The 21,126-nt window shown below is 42.6% G+C and overlaps 1 protein-coding gene across 3 annotated transcripts in view; it reads left to right on the plus strand.

Moving 5' to 3' along the window:
* LOC123934980 overlaps positions 1–13,162 on the plus strand; it is a 25,365-nt gene extending 12,203 nt beyond the window's left edge. For 2 of the 3 annotated variants that reach the window (XR_006816860.1, XR_006816861.1), the window contains one exon: positions 669–935. Coding sequence is in view for 1 of the 3 variants with exons in the window: in XM_045995317.1 (XP_045851273.1) it covers positions 5,171–5,281; positions 12,245–12,504; positions 12,895–13,147 (624 nt within the window). In the remaining 2 variants the exon portion in view is untranslated. Of the gene's footprint in view, positions 1–668; positions 936–5,170; positions 5,282–12,244; positions 12,505–12,894 lie in introns of those variants that run through there. The other variant, XM_045995317.1, reaches the window with a different exon arrangement.
* Positions 13,163–21,126: the final 7,964 nt, after the last annotated feature.

The following is a 21,126-nucleotide window of genomic DNA, read 5'->3' on the forward strand; positions in this document are numbered from 1 at the left end:
CCTCCTAATTCCCCTCTCCACCCTTAACATTGTCTCTTCCAGGTCAGCCCAAGAGTTCTAGAATACTGCTCTGAAAAACTCCTTTGTAGACATTAGCCCATGCCACACTCAAACATAAAAGCGATGATACATCATTGCCTCCAAGATGAAGTATGCATTTTTCAACTGGGCATTTAAGGATCTCCTTACTTTGGCGCCAAGCTGACTTTAAAACATTTTTCACTTGTGAATTCTCAACAGGAACTCCCTCTCTGTATAAATAATTCCTTACATATACCATGAGCATTTTTGTCTTTGTAGTTTGCCCTCTGCCAAATTCTTCTACCCATATGCACACAGTCTCTCATTGAACTCCTCCTCTATCCCCTATATTTTAGCTTAAATGCCTTCACTTTCAGGCTGCCATCCTTGGGTGCTTCAGGGAAGGTAAGGCACCCCCTCCTCTGTGCTCCCGTAGAACACTGTACTTACACACTGGATTTTGATTGTCTGTTTTTGCCACTATTGTGTAAACTCCCTGATGACAGGAACCTTGTTCATTAAACTCAGCAAATATTTACTGACCGGTACTACGTGCCAGGCCCTGTATCTGCACCTAGGAAGTATTACATAAAAAGTTTTAATGCATTAAAATGAGACTTATCCTTTGTTTATGCTCCTCCCTCCAGTCACCTCTGACACTGCAAACCATGTTTTGGGAGGATGAATTTTTGGACATGTAAGATGACACCTGAGGGCAAGTGAAGTTGTATAAAAAATACAAGAGCTATGGACCTGATGACAAAGAAGGGAAGGGAAGAAACGTGTATTCATCAAAAATGGTGTGCTGGGGCACCTAGGTGGCTCAGTGGGTTAAAGTCTCTGCCTTCGGCTCAGGTCTGATCCCAGGGTCCTGGGATCGAGCCCCGCATCGGGCTTTCTACTCAGCGGGGAGCCTGCTTCCTCCTCTCTCTCTGCCTGCCTCTCTGCCTACTTGTGATCTGTCTGTCAAATAAATAAATTTTAAAAAATGGTGTGCCAGCTACCTAATAGGAAATAAAACCTTTTATTTTCGCCTTCTCTATCTTTTATGTAAATTTGCAAACTAAAATTAAATATATGTAAATAAGGAGAATTTAGTTTGAAAAATGAATTTTTAAAAAGATTTTTAAAATTTGTTTGTCAAAGAGAGAGAGAGAGAGAGAGCACAAGGAGGGGGAGCAGCAGGCAGGGGGAGAAGCAGGCTCCCCGCTAAGCAAGGAGCCGGAGGCAGAACTTGATCCCAGAACCCTGGAATCATGACCTGAGCTGAAGGCAGATGCTTAACCACACCGGCATCCTGAAAAGTAAATCTTTTAAGGACATTTTTGGGTGTCAGAAAAGCTGAACATTTCATATTAAGGTTAGGAAAATGTCTTTTGAGTGTGAACTGAGTTCCACTATTCATAATTTATAGGGACACTATGACTCGTTTCCCCCACCTCTTATCCTCTTCTTTCATTAATGAATGACATTGACTGGGAGTACATCTGGCTTAGGAAAAGATAGCAGAGAGTAAAAAGGGGGATTCCAAAAAGTTTTCAGACAGCCTGGAAGTTCAGCCTCCTTCCACAGTGATCAGGAAAGACTGGACTATGCACAGAGTTCCAGATTCATCTAAGGTTAAAGTCAAAATTTCCAAACTACGGGATGTGGATCATTTAAGGGCTTGCAAATTAATGTGAACAGCAAGCATTGTGTGCAGTAAGTAGATCTGGTACATATATATGATGTTTTAAATGTATGCTTTTGTGCGATGCCTGGGAGGCTCAGTTGGTTCTGTGTCTGCTTTTGGCTCAGGTCATGATCCCAGAGTCCTGGGATCGAGCCCTGCCCCAGACTCCCTGCTCAGCAGGGAGCCTGCTTCTCCCTCTCCCTCTGCCACTATCCCCTGCTTATGCTCTCTCTCAATGTGTGTCAAATAACTAAATAAAATCTTGAAATTTATAAATGTATGCAGATGTTATTGTGATGAATAAAAACACATTCACATACTTTTACAAATAAATTTTTCCCTTATTACTAATGCAATACATGTAAATTGTAGAAAACTATAAACTGTGAAAAGGAAGAACTTAAAGTTTACCTAAAATCCTACTACCCAGAGGTTACTACAGTTACGTATTTTTCAATAAACTTTTATTTTACATTTGATTGAGATTTACAGAAAAATTGTGAAGTTAGTACAGAGTTCCCATATGACTCACAGGCAGTTTCCCCTATGATTAACATCTTACGTTAGTATGGTACATTTGTTATAATGAATTAATCAGTATTGCTTCATTAATAGTAATGGAAATCCATACTTTATTCAGATTTCCTTAGCTATTATGTAATGCCCTTTTGCTGTCCATCTGAGGTCCCATCTGTTAGTTATCACGTTACATTTAGTTGTCATATTTTCTTAGGCTCCGCTTAACTGTGACATTTTCTCACACTTTCTCTGTTTTTGTTGACGTCGGCAGTTTCGAGGAGTGCGGGTCAGGTATTTGTAGAATGTCCCTCAGTGGGATCTGCCTGATGTTTTTCTCATGATTAGACTGGAGTTGTGGGATTTGGGAAGACCACAGAGGTGAAGTACCATTCTTTTTTTTTTAAGAGAATTTATTAATTTATTTGACAGAGAGAGACACAACGAGAAAGGGAACACAAGCAGGGCGAGGGGGAGAGGAAGAAGCAGGCTTCCCGCCGAGCAGGGAGTCCCATGTGGGGCTCAAACCCGGGACCACGATCCAAGCCGAAGGCAGACGCTTAAAGACTGAGCCACACAGGCGCCCCGTAAAGTACCATTCTTATCACACCATATCAATTGTACCCCATGTAAGATATACAGGTTTCCCCCACTATCCAAAAGTAGAACATCCCTATGAAGCCTTTGGTAAGCTGAAATGGCCGAAAGCTTAGAAGCAATTGCCATTCATTATATGGAAAAAATTTTGAGCATTCCCAGATCTAAAAATACCACCTCTCTTAGGCTTTTCTGGTACCTTAGTAGGCGTCTTGCTAATGGATGGACAAAATAAACCAAGATAAAGCACACACGGTTGGAAGTCCTGGCGGCTGGAGGCTGAGATGCTGAGGGTAGTTGCAGGACAGGGGACATGGAGTGCCTCTCTCGCTGCTCCCCGGGGTGCCAGCTGCCTCTCTAAGAGCTCGCTCCAAACCCAACACTCAACCCTCTCCTTGCTTTCCTCCTTTTCCCCTAAAAGTGAAAATCTGCTGCAGATTTCTTTCAGTTAGCAAAAACAGACATCAACTTATGTCTTCATAAAAGTGAAGTGATGTGATGCTACCTTCCGAAAAGTAAGTCATACCTGTATATATTATTACACGGTACACACCGTTTCATAGCCTGGTGTTTTGTTTTGTCTTTCCGTTTAAATGCCTCTACCGTGGGACCCTTCCAGGTCATTAACGGCCAGGTCTGAATATCTACAAGTTCATTTTTTCTCCGTGTCTCTCTTCCCAAGATGAATTCCCAGGATCCAATTCCTCCAGCAATTTGTTTACTTTATAAAAGGGACATTTTAAGAAGGACTGAAATGTTTACATTATAAAAGTGACTTTTATTTTCATGCAGTCATGGAATTTTCCTTGGGGTCAGCAAGATGAGAGCAGGTAAGAGAACAATGCAGAGAAAACCAGGAGACTTAGCCTTTTAGCTCCAGGTGGGGAATCCAATTCAGAGTCACCGCTTGGAACTGACGTTCTCCAAAGGCTCTTTCTTACTCAACCACAGCCTGTTTCCAAGAGTTAAGAGAAAAAGGGTGTGGAAGATAGTTGTATCATTTAGAAATGATATTTTTATGAATTGAAAGGTGATCCCTAACAACAATCTAATTTGTACTTTAGTGCAGCACTTTATTAAATATTAAAATTTAGTTCATCTGTTTGAACTTCTGCTTAATACAATCATAGTATAATCACATCACATAATTACATCATTTAAACCAACATTGAGGTTGAACACAATGTCATATTTTGGGTGTTACTGCTAACTAGACAATATTTACTTACTGTTCCATTTGAGCTGAAGGCAAACTAACTACATTATTAGTGTTCAATCTGCTCATATGGATCCAAACAAATATGTCATTAGTATCTACTGATGTTATTCTTTGAAGGAAGTGAGATTAGGTTTTTGTATTATTATAAAGAATGGGTTCTTTAGTTAAGTATTTGACACTGAGTACCAGGGATTGTAACAGAGATTCTGCCAACTTTTGCCCATACATCAACAAAAGCATCATGCTAGGAAATGAGTGGCAGGGTCTTAGACTGGTACCTTTATACCAAAATATCACATATTTGTGACAGCAAATCAGGGGTCAGAGGAGGTTACAGAAACAAGACTGCCGACCTGTATGAGATGTCCCGGTTCATTCAGATAATAAGCAACTGGGAGAACTTGGTTTATTCATTCAAATGGGGTGTGCTGGCTACAGCAGACTAAGTATGTAACCTGGGTTCCTCACTTCCCGTCTCTGAGTTTCAATCTCTAAAGCTCTCTTTGGCTCGAGCAGCCTATGAATCCATGATTCTACTCAGCGTGAGGCACTATGCTGGGTTCTTTGTGAGGGCCAAGTTTGTGTGGGACACTGTCCATGTTCTTAAAGCTCAAAGGAAGGAGTAGAACGGCTCCATGAACGTTTAGAAAACATTCGTCACCAGGACTTGAGAAAGCCCCAAGGACTGAGGTCAAGACAGAGCTTATTAGGGACAGTGACACAATTCCAACAACAAAACCAGGCTACGACATTTGCCTCAGCTTCAACGCCAATTACTCTTCTCCAAATACAGTTTTTCAATTACTGTATGCTGCTCATATGAAGCAATAACAGTAATTGAAAAAAAAATATGCCAGAATTTACACATGTGTGTAGTCTCTTTTAAATAATATCCTTGAAAGATTTCTTTGAAGACACTTGATAACTGCTTTCATGGCCTGTGGCACATGTTCACGTTTACTCAGTTGGAATAGACCCTGGTCATTGGAGAATAGATGGCGGCTTTGGGAATAGCCACGTGCCACTTAGAGGCAAGTTACGTGAATAAGACAAGTGATACAGCTTGGCCATGCAGTTTGAGTTGAAAATGAAGGATGGAGCTCCTGCGTAGCTCTGTCAGTTGAGCGTCTGACTCTTGGTTTCAGCTGGGAAATTTCATGGAGGAGGTGCCCCTTGGGTTCTGGAGGAAGAGGACTCCTTCAAGCAGACAGGAGGCAAGGAGGGAAGGAGGCAAAGACATTCCTGGCAGATGGAAGGTATGAACCACTCTTTAATCTGTATTCCCTCTATTTCATAAAATAGTTTCATGTCCTACCCACGTACAGTTGGAAGCGTCCACATTTGCAAGAAAGTTTTGTTTTCGACTTTGTTTTACCAGCATTTTCCACGCAAAAAACGTGGTGCTGAGTGGCCCAACTGGATTTGGGGGGTGTACTACTACCTACCCCATAGTCATCTGGGTTGGCGAAAGGCTTTCTGGGTTAACTGATTTTCTTCCTAGAAAAAAAAAAAAGTCATCAAAAATTCAATGAGCCTTTTAGGTTTCTAGGACTTCAAAGCAGTTGTTAGCTTCCTAAATATTAGTATGATTTCGGAATATTTTCAACTCAAGTCTACACCTTCCATGTTTCCATTTCCTCCTCTCCCCACCCACCACCACACTTCGTGGCTACACTTGCAACGTTGGTTACCAGACTGGTGAGAATGGTTCCTTTTCATTTTGCTGTGGAATCTATTAGGTGTTGTATTTGAGCTCACAGGAATGAATGCTTGGTGCTCCTAAGGAATTGACATGTTAGTGTTCTTTTGTGATATATTTCCCTCTCAAAATTGGAGAGTCTTTATCTGCTGTTGACTACAGGCTATCTAGCACGAGCATCATTCCTGCCTTTTCAACAGGAGCTAGTCTAGTGCAATAGTCATTTGCCATAGGGGAATTCCATTACCTCTCCTTACCAGAGGATAGATCCTGTCTGGTGTTTACACTGAAGATGGGGGAAATTTAATTAAATTCGTTCAAGTGCTAGATTTACTTACACTATCAATTTACTGCTAAGCCCACCATTCTCATTTTGGAAAAAGAGAATAGGACCATATGTCTCCAAGTTATCAACTGTCGGCACTTCCAGTAAGAGTTTTCTGCTTAGAATTGAAAGAAAGATTTGGGTTTTTGAGTTCCCAAAGCCCTCTAGTGAGAACCTTATGGTCTCTGTGATTTGGAACTGAATTTACTATACACTTTTGTTTGTTGGAATGAATTTTGCAATAAATCCAGCATCTTATTTGCAAAATGTCTTAGGGCAAAATCTGGCAGATTCTCCAAAGAGGAGTTCTCTCCTCCCCTCATTGCCTGGTGAAAAGCTATGCAAGAATTAGATTAAGTGGCAATAAATCATCCACATGTTTGGCCAAGTGACAAAATAATGGCCTGTGGGGGAAAGCAAGAATAAGGACACACATTCGTTGACATAGAACTATTTAAATATGAAGAGAAATTTTGCAAAAAATTTCTGATGCCAGAGATAAAGATTTCATAATCCTCTCTGAAAAATGGTATTATGGGAAATCTTCTCTCCCCGAGTTTCAGTTTAGATGACCATTTAATTTAGAGATGGAACAGAGATACATGTGCGTTTTCTCCTTTCTCAAATCTGTATACAAAATGTCTGATGTTTGGATAAAAGCTGAGAAGGATTCTATCCCAAATCTAATGAGACATAAGGCCTGTCCACAAGTAGCTTCTAAAGCCGTTGGAAAGGTGGGACTCCCACACATGGCGTCAGGAAAGTCAAAGAACGTTTGTGATGAAGAGTGACACGCCCTCAACTTAGTGGAACGCTGCATGTTCCAGACTCTCCTCAGGAGCTACAGGAAGTCAGGAAGAGAAACAAAGGATTAGCAATAGCTCCTGCCTTGGGGAAAGTTTCCTAAAGAATGTGCAATTTATGCCATGTCTCAAAGGCTAGGCATGTTTGGGATGCACAGAAGGGAGAGGGAATGAGACATTCTGATAGAAAAAGAGGGGAAGAAAAAAAGAGCAAAAGCATGAGGGAGTGAATATGGTAGGCAGAAGGCAAAGCAGAGGCCAGGTTGCCTGGGATAGGGTGTGTGAGAATGCTGGCCTGGCAGGGTAGGCTCAGACGTGGCAATGCCAGCTTAAGAATTTGGTGTGGGTTCTGCGGGCCAAGAAGTGCCATCAGGATCCACTGAGCAGTGTAGTGACATGACGAAAGTAGTGTTGTGGGAAAATTAGATCGGGATTTATAGGATTACATATGGTTGTCCAGATGGCAAATGCACCAGTTGCGAAGATTCTGCCTTGCCAGTACAGTGAGCAGCGAGATGACTGGAAGGAAAGATGGAAGCGAGGATCAGCCAGGATGAATTCAGACGGGGAGAAGAGTGAGTTTCAGCTGGCAATATGGAAGACTTGAAATGAAACATTCAGTTCATTCTGATACAGTGTTTCCGAAAGACTCAGGGGGGCAAAGACCCGGAGGAGAACAGGAGGGGGGCAAAGACCCGGAGGAGAACAGGAGAGATGGAATTGTGGAGCGCCATGATTCTCTGGCTCCTGCCTCTCTTTCCAACCTAATTTTGATGCAAGTGCCGTTGTATTGAACTGTCTGTGGCTTCCTGAAATCAGTTGTTTTCTCACCTCTCAGGGCCTCTGCCTGGAGCACTCTTTCCCTCATTTTTTCTTGAATAAAATTACTGTGGGCAGAATGGCACCCCCCAAGATATCCAAGTCCTCATCCCTGGGACCTTTGACTATGTAGTAAAAGGAACTATGCAGATGTTTAAGGTTACACTCCCCAAAACATGGAAGATGATCCTGGATTATCTGGGTGGGCCCAATCCAATCGCCCAAGCCCTTGAAAGTGGAGAACTTTCTCCAGCTGGGGTCAGAGAGCTGTGGCACAAGAAGTCAGAGAGATCTGGAATGGGAGACAAACTCAACTCAGTTCTGCCAGAGGGAGGCCTCACGGAAACCATAAGAAGGAATGAGGGTGGCTTCTAGAAGCAAAAACTGGCCTTTGGCTGATAGTCAGCAAGGAAATGAAGACCTAGTTTCCACAATTACAAGAAGCTAAATTTGACCATCAACCTGCATGAGCTTGGAAGTGGATTCACTTCCAGAGCCCCAGAAAGGAATCCAGTTGCTGACACCTTGGTGTTGACCTTATGAGACTCAAAGCCTAGGAGGCAGCCAAGCCACACTGTACCCAGACTTCTAACCTACAAAGCTGGGTGATAAGTGGATGTTGTGTTAAGCCAATACATTTGTTGTGACTTGTTACAGCCTTCATAGAACACTAAGACAGCGCCCTTTAACATTCAGCTCAAACACCCTACTTTTGGGAAGGCTTTCCTGAGCCCCTCTTCTGGGCTCGCATACCACCCTATATATTTCTTTATAATGGCAGGGAAGAAAACGTATTGATGTCATCTGCATGCACAGTGGCCTCTTCCCTAGATCACGAAGGCCTTGAAAGAAGGGACCATGTCTTATTCATTTTTGTATCCATAGCACCATGCACTCAGCACAGTACCTGACAGCAGGTGCTCAGTAAACACTGAGGTGGAAAGAGAAGGAAAATGTGGCCGAAGGGGCTGAGAGATGGAAAGGGTAAAAGAAATTGGAATAGGAGTTACGGAATGAATACAGCATGGGAAGAAAAGGCACAGCTTGGGGAATATAGTCAAAGATAGTCTAATAGTGTTGCAGGGTGACAGATGGCAGTTGCCCTTGTGATGAACAGAACATCACATATAGAGGAGTTGAATGACTATCTGTACACCAGAAACGAATGTAGCATTCTGTGTTAAGTATACTCAGAAAATGGTCATAAACGTATTTATTTATTTATTTATTTATATTTTCATTCACTATAAAGATTTATTTATTTTTAGAGAGAAAGAATCTCAAGCAGACTCCCCGCTGATCATGGAGCCTGACATGGGGCTCGATCCTATGATCCGGAGATCATGACCTGAGCCAAAATCAAGAATGAGAGGCTCAGCCGACTGAGCCACCTAGATGCCCCAGCCATAAGCATTTGTTTTAAAGAATTTATTTATTTATTTGACATACAGAGATCTCAAGTAGGCAGAGAGGCAGGCAGAGAGAGAGGAGGAAGCAGGCTCTCCGCCAGGCAGAGAGCCTGATGTGGGGCTCGATCCCAGGACCCTGGGATCATGACCTGAGCCGAAGGCAGAGGCTTTAACCCACTGAGCCACCCAGGCGCCCCAAGCATTTTTTATTTAAAGGAAAGTGGAATGGCAGCCAATAATGATGGACTCAGAAGAGCTTAGGAACAGTGTGGCGGCAACATCGGCTGGAGATACAAATAAATGCTAAAAGAAGACTTAAGGCTTAGGAAGGAATATCAACAAACTTAGAGGACTCTAGAAACACTTAGAAATTGCAGGCCTGAAGTTCTGCCCACACACTACTAAGCCCCACTTGATCATCACAGATTCTAATGTGTTTTTTTTTAAATTCTTCACTCTTAAACAGGAATGGCTAGGCAAAGGTCACCAGTCACTGGGAAGAAAGCTTCACCTTGAAAGAGAGAGACCAGTTCAAAGAAAAAGGGGATTGAGACATTTTAGAGAGTGGAAGAAAATGTCCACAAAACAATAATGTATATCCTCAAAGAAATATGAGATATTTTATCACTAAAACAGGAACATGATTATGTAAGAGAAAGACTAATCAAAGAGTGAGCATTTGAGAATTAAAAACATGGTATAAAAAAGTTAGTGAACAGGTTTGAAGATGAAGTTTAGACAATCACACAGAAAGTTCAACAAAAGGATTTATTTTCATTTACTGAAATTGCTCGAGTGTTTACAATGTGCCAGTTACTGTTCTAGGCTCTTGAAATGTATCATTACATCATCATCATCCACAACAACAACAAACTGACAAAAATCACATATTTATGTAGCTTCCATTTTGGTGGACAATATGAAAATAAGGATAAGTAGAACCATCCAACCCATCCATCATCAAACTAATAAGAATTTCAAGAAAGAGGGGGTGCTTGGGAGTGTTCAGGCCATTGAGTGTCTTACTCTTGATTTCTGCTCAAGTCATGTCTCAGAGAGCGCACGCCCGGGCTCGGGCTCCTTGTTGAGTGTGGAACTTGCTTAAGATTCTCTCTCCCTTTCCCTCTGCCCCTCCCCCGCTTGTGCATGCATGAACTCCGTGTGCCCATGCTCTCTCTCTCTCTCAAAAATAACTAAAAAATTTTTTTTTATAAAAGAAAACTTTAAAAGCATTTCCAGAAAGAAAACTGAAAATGGTGGGAGAAAATGATCAATGAACTAATGCAGCATTGTTTTCCCCAGCTCCAAAAGATACAAGTTTTCAGATTTAAAGGGCCTACCTAGAACTTGGCACAAGAATATTGTGAGATTCCAGAACACGAGGAATAAAGAGAAGAACCTGAACACTTCCTGATAGAAAATGAAATAAGTCACATACAAAGTAATGGGTTTCTCAACAGCAACACTATACACAATGGAGTAATGCCTTCAATATTCTGAGCAAATGATTCCTTTCAACTAAGCCTTCTTCCCTCGGCAGTCTCAAAAATGTGACCTATAATGCACCCTTACTCGGGAAGTGATACTCAACCAAAACAAGGACGTAAACCAAGAAAGAGGTTCACAAAACAGGGATTCCATCCAGGGGAGAAGTGACAGGAATTGACAGGATGACAACTGTTCAGCATGCTCAGAGCGCATGGTTCACATTGGAGCACGCCTGAGGGCTCTAGGAGGGTCGTTTGTACCAGACAAGGCCTCAAAACCCAACCCAAACAAAACAACAGTAACAAGCCTGAGAGAGAATGCAAAAGCTTTGCTCATGTCACCGCGTGGACCATGGACTGGGGGGCATTTTACAAGACTGTTGGAAGGCACGGAAAGACTTGGCTACAGGTCCAGATAAACTATGCAAAGCGGGACTGTAATCATTAACTAGTGAAAGAGCAGAAATTGTACAAGGAAGGAGATGTGATCATTGTATATATCTCGGCTCATCAGTGAATGCTATTCATGTAACCCTAACGAAGGTTTAGATTAATTAATTTAATTAATTTATAATTAATTTAATTAATTAAATAATATTTAATATAATAATTATTATAATTAAATTATAATAATTTAATTAATTAATCAAACTTTAGATTTTGATACAGCTACTGGGAGAATGGGGGGGGAGGGGATCTGTAAGGAAACTGAATCCTCCTCTACCATAGTGAGACTCCAACAGATTAATGATAATGAATCCAAAGACAGCAATGCACGCATGTTATTAAGCAATATGGAAGTAAATATCAGGAAAAAAGAGTTAAAAAATTGAAAGTAAGATAGGCCAGGTGGTGGGGAGGGAGGACAAGAAGAAGGAGGTCTTGCTTTTTTTTTTCTTTTTGGTAGCACAGGCCGGGTTTAGACACTGTAAATCAGCATATAATACTTAGATAAAAGTAATGATTTATTTGAAAAAGAATCAGTGGGGATTAAACATAAGGACAGCAGGTTATTTTCACCTCCCTTTTCTGACCGCTCTGCCCGCAGATCTCCTGTGGTTTCGTCCTGGCTATAATCAGAGAGGAAAGATCCAGAAACCTCTTTCACACTGAGATCCGAGGCACTTAAGGGGCCATCCTTGAGGAGGAGTGTCCTGGAGTTTGGGGTGTGCATTTTAAAAGAGGAGTTTAGGACAGTGCAAAGCAAGGAATAACTTCACAATATAGGTAAACGGGCGTTCGCACAAGTCCTGACCAGGGTGGGGTCTGGTCACATGGATGGGTGCGTAGGTTACATTGCCTGTGGTGTGGAGTTTTCACTATGTCCTCCAGGAGAGTCATGCAATAAAACCAAACATCGGTGTTGCTTTTCTAAAGTACTGTCAGCCAGGTCATTTTATCTGAGTCCCATGAGGTCAAGGTCATCCAGCTAATACATGACTAAAGATGGAGCAACTCAAAGATCCACAAGTGGCTGCCAGTGATCCCGGCCTCTGTAATGTATTCGGCCACCGTGGGGCTTCCACGTGAATTTTCTGTGGCTGCCTCCCCACTGCCCTCGAAAGACTCACTTGGCCACGGACCTAGCGCTGCGCCCGCCCCAGCCCCTCTGGGATTTCCATGCCAACCTGTGCTGCCCCCTGATTCTTTTCTTTCCAACCCCTCTGTGCTCTCAAGGCTCATCTCCTCAGATTCCCAGAGCTGAACACCTTCCACGGCCTGACCCTCAAGGCGGAAGACAGGCATTTGGGATCACGTGTAGCGACAGAAACACATGAGGAAAGGCACCCTCACTGCCCTTTGATCCCCAGGCAACCCGACGCGCCAATGCAGCAGTCTTCACAGAAAGTTCATCAGCCTTCCCGGCAAGGAACCCCAAACCACGGGCAGGGTCTGCCCTGTCAGGGCCTCTCTGATCGCCTCCAACCGGTTACGTGGTAAGTTGGATGCAGCCAGAGCACTGCCCCAATCAGCACCTCAAGAGAAGCCGCCTGGCTTAGCCTAGAGCCTGGGAAGTCTCCCCACTGTGGGAACATTGGGAGGGGCCGCGCTTGGGAGGCGAACTCCATGAGAGACGAGGACTTAAGCTCCAATGTTCTTCAAGCGGTGGCCGCTGGGAATGCCCAGGCCCCCACTGTTTGGCCCAGTTGGGGGAATCTGGGTGCGTTAACCTTCACCCCACTAGCGGCTGCGTTTCCCCAGGCAGGCCTCTCCGTGAGGCTTGTATGAAGACGGAGGGTGCCTGGGCCCCGAGGGTGCCTCCACCACAGTTCTTCCTGCTCCTGATGGCTCCCCCTTTTCTCTGCTCTACTTTGTGACCAGTCTAGGCTTCAGGTTCAAACGAGTGCTCCAGTCCCATCCACGAAAAATAAGGGGATCAACAGAAATACGCGGAGGTATTTGGGGTTTGATGGGACTTTCCCTGCATGCTTTGCATTGCAGCAGAGGAGACATGAGAGAGTGGATCTTTACCAAGAACTTCAGGCACTGACACACAGCCTATGGCCGCACTCCAAGACAGAAAGGAGTTTAGAGTTTAGCGGAATCCCTGAAATCACCCTTCAGAGAAGAGGAAACTGAGGCCTGGGCAGAGGAAGGGACTTGCTCACCGTGCTTAAAGAGTTCATAGCAGGGGGGCGCCTGGGTGGCTCAGTGGATTAAGCCGCTGCCTTCGGCTCGGGTCATGATCCCAGGATCCTGGGATCGAGCCCCGCGTCGGGCTCTCTGCTCCGCAGGGAGCCTGCTTCCTCCTCTCTCTCTGCCTGCCTCTCTGCCTACTTGTGATCTCTGTCTGTCAAATAAAAAAAAAAAGAGTTCATAGCAGAGAACTCAAATCTTGGGGTTCCATCATCCCCTAGAATATTTTCCTTCTCTGCATCACCAAAATTGGTTCATCACCACTATGACTGTGTTTTAGCTCTTAGGAAAGGGGGGAAAAAAGCACAAAGTAAGTCATTTTGCTTTTTTAAATTCAAGTATAATTAACATACAGTATCAAATAAGTTTCAGCAGTCCTATCCAGTATTCAGTGCTCCTCATGATAACTGTACTCTTAATCCCTTCACCCTATTTCATCCATCCCCTCAGGTGTGTTCTCTATCTTGAAGAGTCTGTGTTTGTTTGTTTTTTTTGTTTTTCACTTTTTTCTTTGTTTCACTTCTTAAGTTCTACATATGAGTGAAATTATATGGTATTTGTCTTTCACTGACTGACTTATTTCACTTAGCATAATACCCTCTAGTTCCATCCTCATCATTGCAAATAGCAAGATTTCATTCTTTTTAATGGCTGAGTAATATTCCATTGTGTATATGTGTGTATGTGTGTGTGTATATATATACATATATATATGTATAAACGCAGTATATATGTACATATAACTCATCCTCTCTATTCCTTCATCTGTGGGTAAACACTTGGGTTGCTGGTAACTCATTTCCTTTTTTTTAATTTAATTTAGTTTTTTCAGTGTTCCAAGATTCATTGTTTATGCACCACACCCAGTGCTCCATGCAATACATGCCCTCCTTAATACCCACCACCAGGCTCACCCAACTCCTCACGCCCCTCCCCTCCAAAACCCTCAGTTTGTTTCTCAAAGTTCACAGACTTTCATGTTTTGTCTCCCACTCCGATTTCCCCCCACTCACTTCTCCGCTCCATCTCCCAACGTTCTCCGTGTTATTCCTTTTTTTAAAAATTTTTATTTATTTTTTAATTTCTTTTCAGTGTTCCAAAATTCATTGTTTATGCATCACACCCAGTGCTCCATGCAATATGTGCCCTCCATAATACCCACCACGAGACTCACCCAACCTCCCAGCCCCCACCCCTCCAAAACCCTCAGATTGCTTTTCAGAGTCCACAGTCTTGCATGGTTCATCCCCTCCTCCAACTTCCCCCAACCCCCTTCTCCTCTCCATCTCCCCATGTCCTCCGTGTTATTTCTTATGCTCCACAAGTAAGTGAAACCATATGATAATTGACTCTCTCTGCTTGACTTATTTCACTCAGTATAATCTCTTCCAGTCCCGTCCATGTTGATACAAAAGTTGGGTATTCATCCTTTCTGATGGAGGCATAATACTCCATAGTATGTATGGACCACATCTTCCTTATCCATTCGTCTGTTGAAGGGCATCTTGGTTCTTTCCACAGTTTGGCAACTGTGGCCATTGCTGCTACGAACATTGGGGTACAGGTGGCCCTCCTGTTCACTCCGTCTGTATCATTGGGATAAATATCCTGTAGTGCAATTGCAGGGTCATAGGGTAGCTCTATATTTAATTTCTTTCTTTTTTTTTAAAGATTTTATTTATTTATCAGAGAGAGAGCGAGAGTGAGCACAGGCAGACAGAGTGGCAGGGAGAGACAGAGAGAGAAGCAGGCTCCCCGCCAAGCACGGAGCCCGATGTGGGACTCGATTTCAGGACGCTGGGATCATGACCTGAGCCGAAGGCAGCCGCTTAACCAACTGAGTCACCCAGGCGTCCCTCTATATGTAATTTCTTAAGGAATCTCCACACTGTTTTCCAAAGTGGCTGCACCAACTTGCATCCCCACCAACAGTGTAAGAGGGTTTCCCCTTTCTCCACATCCTCTCCAACACTTGTTGTTTACTGTCTTGTTGATTTTCACCATTCTAACTGGTGTAGGGTGGTATCTCAGTGTGGTTTTGATTTGAATCTCCCTGATGGCTAATCATGATGAACATTTTTTCATGTGTCTATTAGTCATTTGTATGTCTTCTCTGGAGAAGTGTCTGTTCATGTTTTCTGCCCATTTTTTGACATGATTATCTGTTATGTGTGTGTTGATTTGAGGAGTTCTTTATAGATCTTGGATATCAGCCCTTTGTAGTGTCACGTGTAAATATCTTCTTCCATTCCATGGGTTGCCCCTTTGTTTTGTTGACTGTTTCCTTTGCTGTGCAGAAGCTTTTGGTCTTGATGAAGTCCCAAAAGTTCATTTTCGCTTTTGTTTCCTTTGCCTTTGGAGACATATCTTGAAAGAAGTTGCTGTAAGCCATTTCCTTTTAAGAAAAGGTTCAAAGGTTGCAGGCATTACTTCAAAATGCATATTTAGTTATATGATCACACATAGCTGCAAGGGAGGTTGAGAAATATAGTCTTTATTTTGAGGATCCAGGTTCACTGCTAGATCTCAGGAATCTAAAGGGGCGCCCGGCTGGCTTAGTCGGTGGAGCATGTGACTCTTGATCTCGGGGTTGTGAGTGCAAACTCCGTGTTGGGTGTAAAGATTTCTTGAAAATAAAATCTTAAAAAATGTTTTCAGGGAGACGACTGGGTGGCTCAGTTGGTTAAGTGTCTGCCTTGGGCTCAGACCATGATCCCAGAGTCCTGGGATCAAGATTCACATTGCATTCTCTACTCAGCGGGGAGTCTGCTTCTCCCTCTCCCTCTCCCTCTGCCTGCCGCGCTGCTTACTTAGGCCCTCTCTCAAACTCTCTGTCAAATAAACAAATAAAATCTTTTAAAAAATGTTTTCAGGGCTCTATATTACTAAAAGAAATAAAGCAAGAGAACAGGCAGTGGTAGGAAAGTGGCAGTTTCTAACACATGCTAATTTGATTTCCCATGTAGGGGAAAGGTGTTTGAGCTGCGAAGTGGTTTGATGCTAGACTAGGGAGGTTCTTTAGCGGACAAAGCCAGCTAAAGAGTGATAGTGTAGGAAGGTTGCCGGCTTGGGTAATGGGCAAGCCACAAGTGTGTTTATGACCTCTAGGTTAGCTACCAAAAAATGTAGCAGGACAGGATAAAGAAATACAATCCTGGTCAGAATGTTCCCAGTAGGGGTGCCTGGGTGGCTCAGTGGATTAAGCCACTGCCTTCGGCTCAGGTCATGATCTCAGGGTCCTGGGATCGAGCCCCGCATCGGGCTTTCTGCTCCACAGGGAGCCTGCTTCCTCCTCTCTCTCTGCCTGCCTCTCTGCCTACTTGTGATCTCTCTCTCTGTCAAATAAATAAATAAAAAATCTTTAAAAAAAAAAAAAAAGAATGTTCCCAGTAGAGTCCCTGCTCTCTTTAAGCTGTGTCACTCCGGCCTCATTACTCAGTTGCTCTTTGCCTGACCTGAGAGGTTAGCTTAGTCTCCCTGTCTCACATTCTTTAAGAAAGGCATCTTCTCCAGATGGACAGAGGAGGCTGAGAAGGGGGACCTGAGCATCTCTGGACTAGTTCAGGTCACTGCTATCATTCTCTGAGGTTGTCAGGCCAACCACTGCGAGTCAATAACAAGGTTTTGCAATATTCTCACAACTGGACAGTGGCAGATGGCAGAGCTGGATCAGCCCACCGAGATGAGGGGTAAAGCAAACACCGGCATGTGTTCAGGCAAGTGATCAGCACCAAGAGGTCTCCAATGAGGGATCCTTGGAATAGAGGAGAGCAAGTAGCAGACTGGTGCCATGAAATAAAGAAGGCGGCAACCAACTGGCCATGGAGAGAAGAGCCTAGGCTACCACGGACTGAGGCTAGCTCTCTAGCCCCCTCACAGTGGCACAGGTCTCTGCAGGCGATGAGGAGTCAGGATGGGGACCAGAACAGGCCCAGAGTATTGTGAGCCATGGTGTTCAGATATGGACAGAGAGGAGCTCACTCGAGGAGCAGTGTCCCAGGCTTAAAGCTTTATCACAGAATGCAGGAGGGAAATGAGGTTATGCCTGCATCTCAGAGGACAACTCTTCCTGATCCGTGTTATGTCTATATTCTCTACTCCATACTTGAATTAGAAAAGTGAAATAAGCCAAGCAGACAAAGATAATTATCATATGCTTTCACTCATATGTGGAACATAAGGAATAGTGTGGAGGACCACAGGGGAAGGGAGGGAAATCTGAAGGGGGAGAAATCAGAGAGGGAGACAAACCATGAGAGACTCTGGACTCCAGGAAACAAACCGAGAGTTACAGAAGGGAGGGATGTGGGGGCTGGGGTGTCCAGGTGATGGGTTTTAAGGAGGGTGCGTGTCGGGATGAACACTAACACTACGTGTTCGACACATCTGATGCGTCATTGAACACTACAATGTATAGTATGATGTACTTATGCTGGCTAACTAAACATAATAAAAAAAAATTGGGTATCATCCTTGACTCTTCCCTCCATATCTTAACATGTCCTATTCCTTTTTTTAATTTTTTATTTTTTTATAAACATATAACGTATTTTTATCCCCAGGGGTACAGGTCTGTGAATCGCCAGGTTTATACACTTCACAGCACTCACCATAGCACATACCCTCCCCAATGTCCATAACCCTCTCCCCCTCTCCCTACCCCCCTCCCCCCAGCAACCCCCAGTTTGTTTTGTGAGATTAAGAGTCACTTATGGTTTGTCTCCCTCCCAATCCCATCTTGTTTCATTAACATATCCTATTCTTTTTTTTTTTTAAGATTTTATTTATTTATTTGACAGAGAGAAATCACAAGAGAGGCAGGCAGAGAGAGAGGAAGGGAAGCAGGCTCTCCGCTCAGCGGAGAGCCCGATGTGGGACTCGATCCCAGGACCCTGAGATCATGACCTGAGCTGAAGGCAGCGGCTTAACCCACTGAGCCACCCAGGTGCCCAACATATCCTATTCTTAATGACCAAATCCTATCTAGTCCATCTTCTGACTCTCTCCTAAAGCTCCAGCCCCTCCGCCATTACTTGGTCTAACCTAACAAAATCTCTTCCTCCCTCTCTCTCCTGGAGTCCTGGAACAGCTTTCTCACCGACCTCCCTGGTTCCACTTTTGCTGCCCTACACGCCATCTGTTATGCACTGAATCGTATCCCCTCACCAAAGAAAATTTGTAGGTTGAAGTCCTAACCCCCAGTAACTCAGAATGTGACTGTTGTTTGGATACAGGTTCTTTAAAGAGGTAATTCAGTTAAAATAAGGTCATTAGGGTGAGCCCTAATCTAATTTGTGACTGGTGTCCTCATGAGAGGAGGAAATTTGGACACAGGTAGTATAGAGGGAAGACAGCTTGAAGACAAAAGGAGAAGATGGTCATCTACAAAGCAAGGAGAGGCTTCAGAAGAAAGCACGTTTTGATTTCGGACTTCTATCCTCCTCAACTGTGAGAAAATGAATTTTTGTTGTTTCAGCCACCCAGTCAGACTGATACTTTGTTATGGCAGTCCTACCAAACTAGTCCACCATCCTCCACACTGCCTCCCGAGCCACCTTTATGAAGTGCAAGGCTGGTCATGTTAGTTCTCTGTTTAAATCTCTCGGCGAGCTCCTGCTTTCAGTCTCGCCAAGAACAGCTAAAAAATCTGGGTATGTATGTGTGTAAAAACACTGGAAGCTGCTAAAGCAATCATCATTGGAGGGGCCAAGATTTCAAAGAGGGTTGAGCCACTGAAAGGAGAGTTATTTATTTTCCCAGGGGACATTTGCAAATTCTGGGCACAGAGCAAGAGATCGAGAATCTGGGCTTTGGCTTGACAGAGGGTCACTGCTGGAGGACATAGGAAAAATAACTTTTGTGGTGTTAGGGGAAGATTTGAGGGGCCAAGACCCAGTAAAAAGAGAAAAGGAAAGAAATGAACCTGACACATATCCAGTGTTTTCCTCTAGAAATTTGATTAATTTTGAAACAGTACCTGTCATTTAGCATGAGGTCCTCTAGGTTTATCTATTTAGTATCACACATCAGGATTTTCTTCTTTGTTCAGGGTGGAATAATATTCCATTATATGCATATACCATATTTTCTTTATCCATTCATCTATCAATGGATATTTAGGTTGGTTTCCAAATCACGGCCATTGTGAATAATACTGCAATAAACATGGGGATGCAGATATCACTTTGAGATCTTGATTTCAATTCTTTTGAACACATGCCCAGAAGTGGGATTGCTGGGTCATATGGTAGTTCTATTTTTAGCTTTTTGAGGAACCTATATACAGTCTCCCCTAGCATCTGCACCAACTTACATTCCCACCAACAGTGTACGAGTGTTCTGATTTTTCTACACCCTCACCAACATTGTTATCTCATCTTTTTTATAATAACCATTGTAACAGTTGTGAGGTGATAGCTCATTGATGCTTTGATTCATATTTTTCTAATTATTAGCGATGTTGAGCATTTTTCACATACCTGTTGGCCATTTGCATGTCTTCTTCAGAGAAACATCTATTCGGGTCCTTTGCCCATTTTTAATCAGGTTATTTGTTTTGGTTTTGTTTTCTTTTGGTAATTAGCTGTAGGAGTTCCTTATATATTTGGGATATTAACTTCTTACCAGATATATGGCTTGCAAATATTTTCTCCTATTCTATAGGTTGCCTTTTCACTCTGTTGTTTCCTTTGTTGTCCAGAAGCTTTTTGGCTGGATGTAGTTCCATTTGTCTATTTTGGCTTTTGTTGTTTATGATTTCGATATCATAGTCAAGAAATCATTGCCAAGACCAATGTCAAGAAGCTTTTCCTCTGTTATCTTCTAGTTTTACAATTTCAGGTCTTACATTTAAATATCAAATCCACTTTGAGTTGATTGTTATGTATGATATAAAGGTCCAATTTTATCCTCTTGCATGTGAATATCCCACTTTCCCAGCACCATGTATTGAAGACACTCTCCTTCCCCATTGTGTATTCTTGGCACCTTTGTTGAAGATCAATTGACTGCATACATGTGGATAATATGTTTTGAAATTAGGAAATGTGATGTCTCTAGCTTTATTCTTCTTGCTCAAGATTACTTTGGCTATTGATGGTGTTGTGTGTTTCCATATGAATTTTAGGATTACTCTTTCTATTTCTGTAAAAAAATGTCATTATGATTTTGATAGGAATTGCACTGAATCTGTAAATAACTTCGGGCAATATGAACATTTTAATAATATTAAGTCATGTGATCCTTGAACGTGGAATGTCTTTACATTTATTTGTGTCTTCTTTAATTTCTTCCGTGAATATTTTGTAGTTTTCAGTGTACATGTTTTTCACTCCCTTGGTTAAGCTTATTCGTAAGTATTTTATTCCTTTTGATGCTATCTTAAGTGGGATTGCCTTTTTTTTAAAAAAGTGGGATTGCTTCCTTAATTTCCTTTTTGGATAGTTCCTTGTTAGTGTATAGAAATTCAACTTATTTTCATGTATTGACTTTGTACTTTACTGCAACTTTACTGAAATAGTTTATTAGTTCTAAGTGGTTTTTTTTTTTGGTGGCGACTTTAAAGTTTTATATGTAAAAAAACATGTCATCTAAAAACAGAGATATTTTCATTTCTTCTTTTCTGATTTAGATACCTTTTGTTTCTTTTTCTTTTCTAATTGTTCTGGCCAGGACTTCCAGTACCATGTTGAATAGAAGTGGCAAGAGTGGACATCCTTTCCTTCTTCTGATCTTAGAGGAAAGTTTTCAGTTTTTCACCATTGAGTATGATGTTTGTTGTGGGTTTGTCATATATTGTATTTATTACATTAAGGTAAATTTCTTCTTTGCCTAGTTTGTTGAGAGTTTTTTTTTAATCATCAAAGTGTGTTGAATTTTGCAACTATTGAGATGATCATACAATGTGTATCTTTCATTCTACT

Source organism: Meles meles, chromosome X (genome assembly GCF_922984935.1).
Source record: "Meles meles chromosome X, mMelMel3.1 paternal haplotype, whole genome shotgun sequence".
Lineage (NCBI taxonomy): Eukaryota > Metazoa > Chordata > Mammalia > Carnivora > Mustelidae > Meles > Meles meles.